The 5,212-nt window shown below is 35.5% G+C and overlaps 1 protein-coding gene across 1 annotated transcript in view; it reads right to left on the bottom strand.

Annotated features, from left to right (window-relative positions):
* The window catches only part of LOC106462064 (retinol dehydrogenase 14-like), a 34,660-nt gene that overhangs the window by 9,183 nt on the left and 20,265 nt on the right, over window positions 1-5,212 (bottom strand). The window contains exons 4-5 of the mRNA XM_013921945.2: window positions 1,052-1,179; window positions 377-481 (exon numbers count right to left, since the gene is read on the bottom strand). Of these exons, the coding sequence (XP_013777399.2) occupies window positions 377-481; window positions 1,052-1,179 (233 nt within the window). The remainder of the gene's footprint in view (window positions 1-376; window positions 482-1,051; window positions 1,180-5,212) is intronic.

Below are 5,212 nucleotides of genomic sequence, written 5' to 3' on the forward strand. Positions count from 1 at the left end.
ACAATAACTTATCTGATTTTCTCACACTTTCATTATAATTTGAACTTTAATTTATTAAGTTAGTGTTTGGGGTAAATAACTCTTGAAACTTAAACTTCTGGTTTCTTAAAAATCCTTGGATCACCTTGCATAAATGTTTCTATTTTGTAAATGAGGATCTTTGATGTAGACTAACCGAACATTATCTATTTGATAAACTGAACAGGGTTATTGTCAGACTGATGTACAATGAAAGAATACTAGTCAGTTTTTCTCTTAAAGTGTGTAATTTAGACAACTGTACCTTTGATTTAGACAAGAAAAAGAAAATATATGATTTACAAGATGGTGTCTAAGGTTCCACAACTGTAACATTTATTTCAATGTGGAAGCTTACCAAGATGATTAACAGCAAAATGCAGTTCATATCCATCTTCAGATCGAGTCAAAGGCACAAGAGCAACCCCTGCATTGTTGATTAGTATGTCCAGCTTGTCATATTCTAATCAAACAAAAACATCATAGAAATAGGCTCGTAGACTTTATTTAGAATAAGTACAACTTTTCAAAGTACGTTTGTAATGATCGGGACAACAGCTGTACCACACAAAAAAAAAGCACCCTTGATATCTATTAAATCAATCCTACATGAAAGATTATGTTTTGCAAATATAACTTGTATTTCATCTGTACTGCTGTAAAACATATACTTACTCTCTTCATGCTAATACACAGTTTTCTATTATGTCTTCCTGTCAAACCTTTAATGTTGTTTTATATTGCAAATATTTCTAATTGATCAAGAGACTTCTTTAACCCAATCTTTCCTTGAAATGTATTATGTTGTAAAATTTCTAACTGATAAGGAGAATTCTTTTAAGTCATGCTTTCCTTGAAATGTAGTTGCACCATTGGACTAGTCTTATTTTATTTGAAATTAACAGCTAATCCATTAACATCTATCTATTCACATATGCATCTTGTTCTTAGCTCACTTTAATAGTTGAACTTAGGATTATTGATCAGACTATCTTAACTTATAACACAACAGTATCATCAAAATGCCACTCACTCGCCTTAAATTCTTTAACAAAATGACGAACAGAGTTTAGAGAAGAAAGGTCCATCTTCATGACAGTGACTAATGCACAAGGAACTTTAGAGCAAATAAACTCTGCAGCCTCTTCACCTCGAGTAACACTTTAGTTACTTCACATGGATTAGTGAAAGTCTGGCATTATAAAATCTTGTTTTTATGGCTGCTTTTAAAGATAAATGTCTTTACTTCTAGGTGGCTCTGTAGTTATGGCATGTAGGAGTGTAGAGGGAACATAAGGTATAGTGGGCCATCCAGTACTTGTAACTCACTGGACCAGGCACCATGACTAGATGTGTGGCCATGTATGTCCACAGTGTAGAGGGAACATAAGGTATAGTGGGCCATCTAGTACTTGTAACTTACTGGACCTGGCACCATGACTAGATGTGTGGCCATGTATGTCCACAGTATAGAGGGAACATAAGGTATAATGTGCCATCCAGCACTTGTACCTCACTGGATCAGGCACCATGACTAGATGTATGGCCATGTATGTCCACAGTATAGAGGGAACATAAGGTATAGTGGGCCATCCAGCACTTGTAACTCCCTGGATCAGGCACCATGACTAGATGTGTGTCCACAGTGTAGAGGGAACATAAGGTATAATGTACCATCCAGTACTTGTAACTCACTGGACCAGGCACTATGACTAGATGTGTGTCCACAGTATAGAGGGAACATAAGGTATAATGTACCATCCAGTACTTGTAACGTACTGGACCAGGCACTATGACTAGATGTAGCTGACTGCTGCACTCTCCCAGGTTGACGGTCAGATCCAACTCAGACTCTACTAGTTTATACCAGTAGATTCTGCTGACCTTCCTGAATTTTATCAGTTAGTGAGCTCATATAGCAGAAATCTGTCATTAACTAAAGACCCAGTTGTTCATGAGTGGGTCAAGCATCCATGTGTCAATGGGAGAAAATTACATTTTAATAACTTATGGAGTGAAAGCAAAGAAGAATATGTTATAATATGACAACCACACTACATCTGCTGTATCCAATGCTGATCAGGCCACCCAGGATATGACAGACATAGTAACTGTCTAGGCAATAGTTTTGCATTAGTTGCATGGACAGTAACTATTATGGTGTGAACTAAATAAGTGAAGTGTAATTATTACAAATTAATACCATGCCAATTATTGGCCAGAGGTTAAGGCCGTGTAAGTAACAATGTTTGTACTTAAAAAGTAAGATTTTTTCTTGGCTACTTTCAAAAGCATAGACATACATGACCACACAGCAATCTTGGAAGTACTACCCATCAAAAACAAAAGGTCATTCACAAATTAGTCAGTTAGTAACAGTTTTGTGTAGAAGACATAGGCCTGTAATTTGAACAATACCATGTCTAAACAAACTAGGAGTACAGGTGCCAACAGTTGCTCCAAAAAAATGCCGTTCAGCTTTTAAAGAAAACTAAAGTTGCCTATGGACAGAAAGGTAGTGCTCTGAGGTGTTTTTAGTCTGTCCAGTACAAAGAAAAATTGGGGAGAACATTGATTATACCATTGTTATAAACCACCAAAATGTAGTTGCTAACCTATGATGCAGCTAGTGGTTCCAGAGGCAAAAAATTCTTTGGCTTTTGCATAATGTAATGACTAAAAGACGAGAAAGTGGGTTGAAAACTATCATCATTGTGCTGAAATGGTTATTCTGGCCACAATAATGTAAAGACAATGAGTGATGGTTCAAACACTGTACCAAGGAAAGTTCAGGCCAATGATGGTAGGTTCAATTCTGGATAGAATTTCTCTGAATATAGGTCTCCTCTGCCCATAATTGAGAAATAATTCATTTGTGCTGGTTGTTATTTATTACTTCATCAAGTGGGGTAAAGCCTAATCATTAGCTGACACATTGGTACAGTCCATCAAAGACATACTGGCATTAGAATGGTTTTCACATTTTGATGTGCCTGGAGAGATAATCACAGATCAAAGAGCTAACCTCAACAGTGAGTTGTTTTATAATTATGTTAAGTGTTGATAATAGTAAAGATGGTTTGGCTGAAAAGGCAGTAGAGATTGTCAAGCTATTGCTTGCTAAGTTTGTGAACCCTGATCAAAATGATTTGGATGAGCACCTACCATATGGCATACTCAGAAAGTCAACTGATTGATTTTCAAATATCATGATGCTAAGATAAGTAACACATCTCCCAGTAGATCAGATGTATGTCCCTTAACCCAGTACAGAGATACCACACAGTGTCTATAATTCACTGTTACAACTGAATTAAATACATCAATTGATTATTTATGATTATTAATAATACATCGATTGATTATTGCAAAATGTCAGATTAAAGTCTTGCTACCAAATATAACTCAGTGGGTTGGAAGTAAGGCCCACTATGCTATTTTCATTTCTAAACCCATCAAATGCCCTAACAGTAAAATAGTGAAGAGGTTATCACATAAGGTACTGCACACACTTACATCTTATCATGAAACTTCACTTAACAGATTGGAAAGCAAGGAATGCTGCTTCCTTTCAGTCATTGATATTTCAGTCGAGTGACTGTCCTAAATGCTGGTCTAGCCATATTGATTAGAAGGTTGTCGCCAACATTTGGACTGACTATTTAAACAAATATACTGCTTCTATACTGGTGCTTCCTCATCTGATTTCTCACAAGCAGCCTCTTGTTACTCATAACTTACATCATTGAGCTGCCAGTAGATCAGTTAAGGACCAGTCTAGCCAGAACTGTTATAAACATGTACCACAACCATACCCAATCACCAGGCTTGTAGTTATTTTCCACTACCATTTTGTCGTACCATCTCTTTTGAGGTACAGTCACTTTACGCATCTGTTGTCATGGAAACTCTTGCATCTGCAGTTGTAGAATGTAGCCATTCCACACATTACTGCTACACAGCAGACAAGGCAAATCTTGCTAAATAAAACAGCTAGAATAGTTAAAATTGTTAAAGTTACAGTTACTTAAACTTAATGATTATTGGGGATTCTGACAAATAAGCTGAAAGGTTAAACTTTGTTGGGAATGTCGGCAGGTTTTAGCCAATAAAAAAACATCCCGAGTGATCTCACAACACTTGCGCACACTCAACTTGACTTTGTGTATTGACACTCTGTGTGGTCACACCTGATAGTCTGGTGAGTACATACCAGTCTTATTGAAGTGCAGTGAAAAAACTGTGCTCTAATATAGCACAAAGAATTACCATAGGCTATATAAATCATGCATAATACATAACATTTTGCTGTATTTTTATCAAAATTATTTTTTGTCTACCATGTTATAACAGTGAAAGTAATTTTGTAGTTGTACATTTTATGCCTACTATAATGGACTGTATATGCATGTACTTTGTGGATGGACACTTATAGTAGCATATTTTTGCTTGTATCCATCAATTACTACTGTATTTTCATTATCACTTAAATTGTGGTAACCCTAATTCAATAAATGGTGACTGCAGGATCCAAAAAGCATGCAAAGTAACCGAGTGGTGCTAGTCAGTTGCTATAAAAATCATACATATACAAGAGTACAATGTATCCTGTGAAGTACAGAACTTGGTTTGAAATATTGAGATGAGACACATCTCGTGGAAAACTGCTGTGATTGACTTGAACTATACTGAGATTAAAAAAAAAACATTGCATGATCTGTACATTCTTAAATGAAAGGATATTTCAAACCTGGTCTCATTTATGATATTTTAGAGCATGCAATTTTTACTGAAAGAAAGACACAGAGTTACTAGAGAACTTACACCATATCAAATAAAAAATATGGTGGACCCATTGTTTTCACTGATGTTGGTGAAGGATTATTTTGCAGCTTTGTTAACTGAGATATTTTAAGGTTATTTGACTTAGGCTTAAAAGTTAAAATCACAATATGTCCACTTGGTTATTGTTTGAAGAAATTGTAAGAAATATGTTTGGCTGATATTTTTACGTTATTTGACTTAGGCTTAAAAGTTAAAATCACAATATGTCCACTTGGTTATTGTTTGAAGAAATTGTAAGAAATATGTTTGGCTGATATGTTTACGTTATTTGACTTAGGCTTAAAAGTTAAAATCACAATATGTCCACTTGGTTATTGTTTGAAGAAATTGTAAGAAATATGTTTGGCTG

The sequence above is a fragment of the Limulus polyphemus genome, unplaced genomic scaffold, assembly GCF_000517525.1.
Source record: "Limulus polyphemus unplaced genomic scaffold, Limulus_polyphemus-2.1.2 Scaffold1086, whole genome shotgun sequence".
Classification (NCBI taxonomy): domain Eukaryota; kingdom Metazoa; phylum Arthropoda; class Merostomata; order Xiphosura; family Limulidae; genus Limulus; species Limulus polyphemus.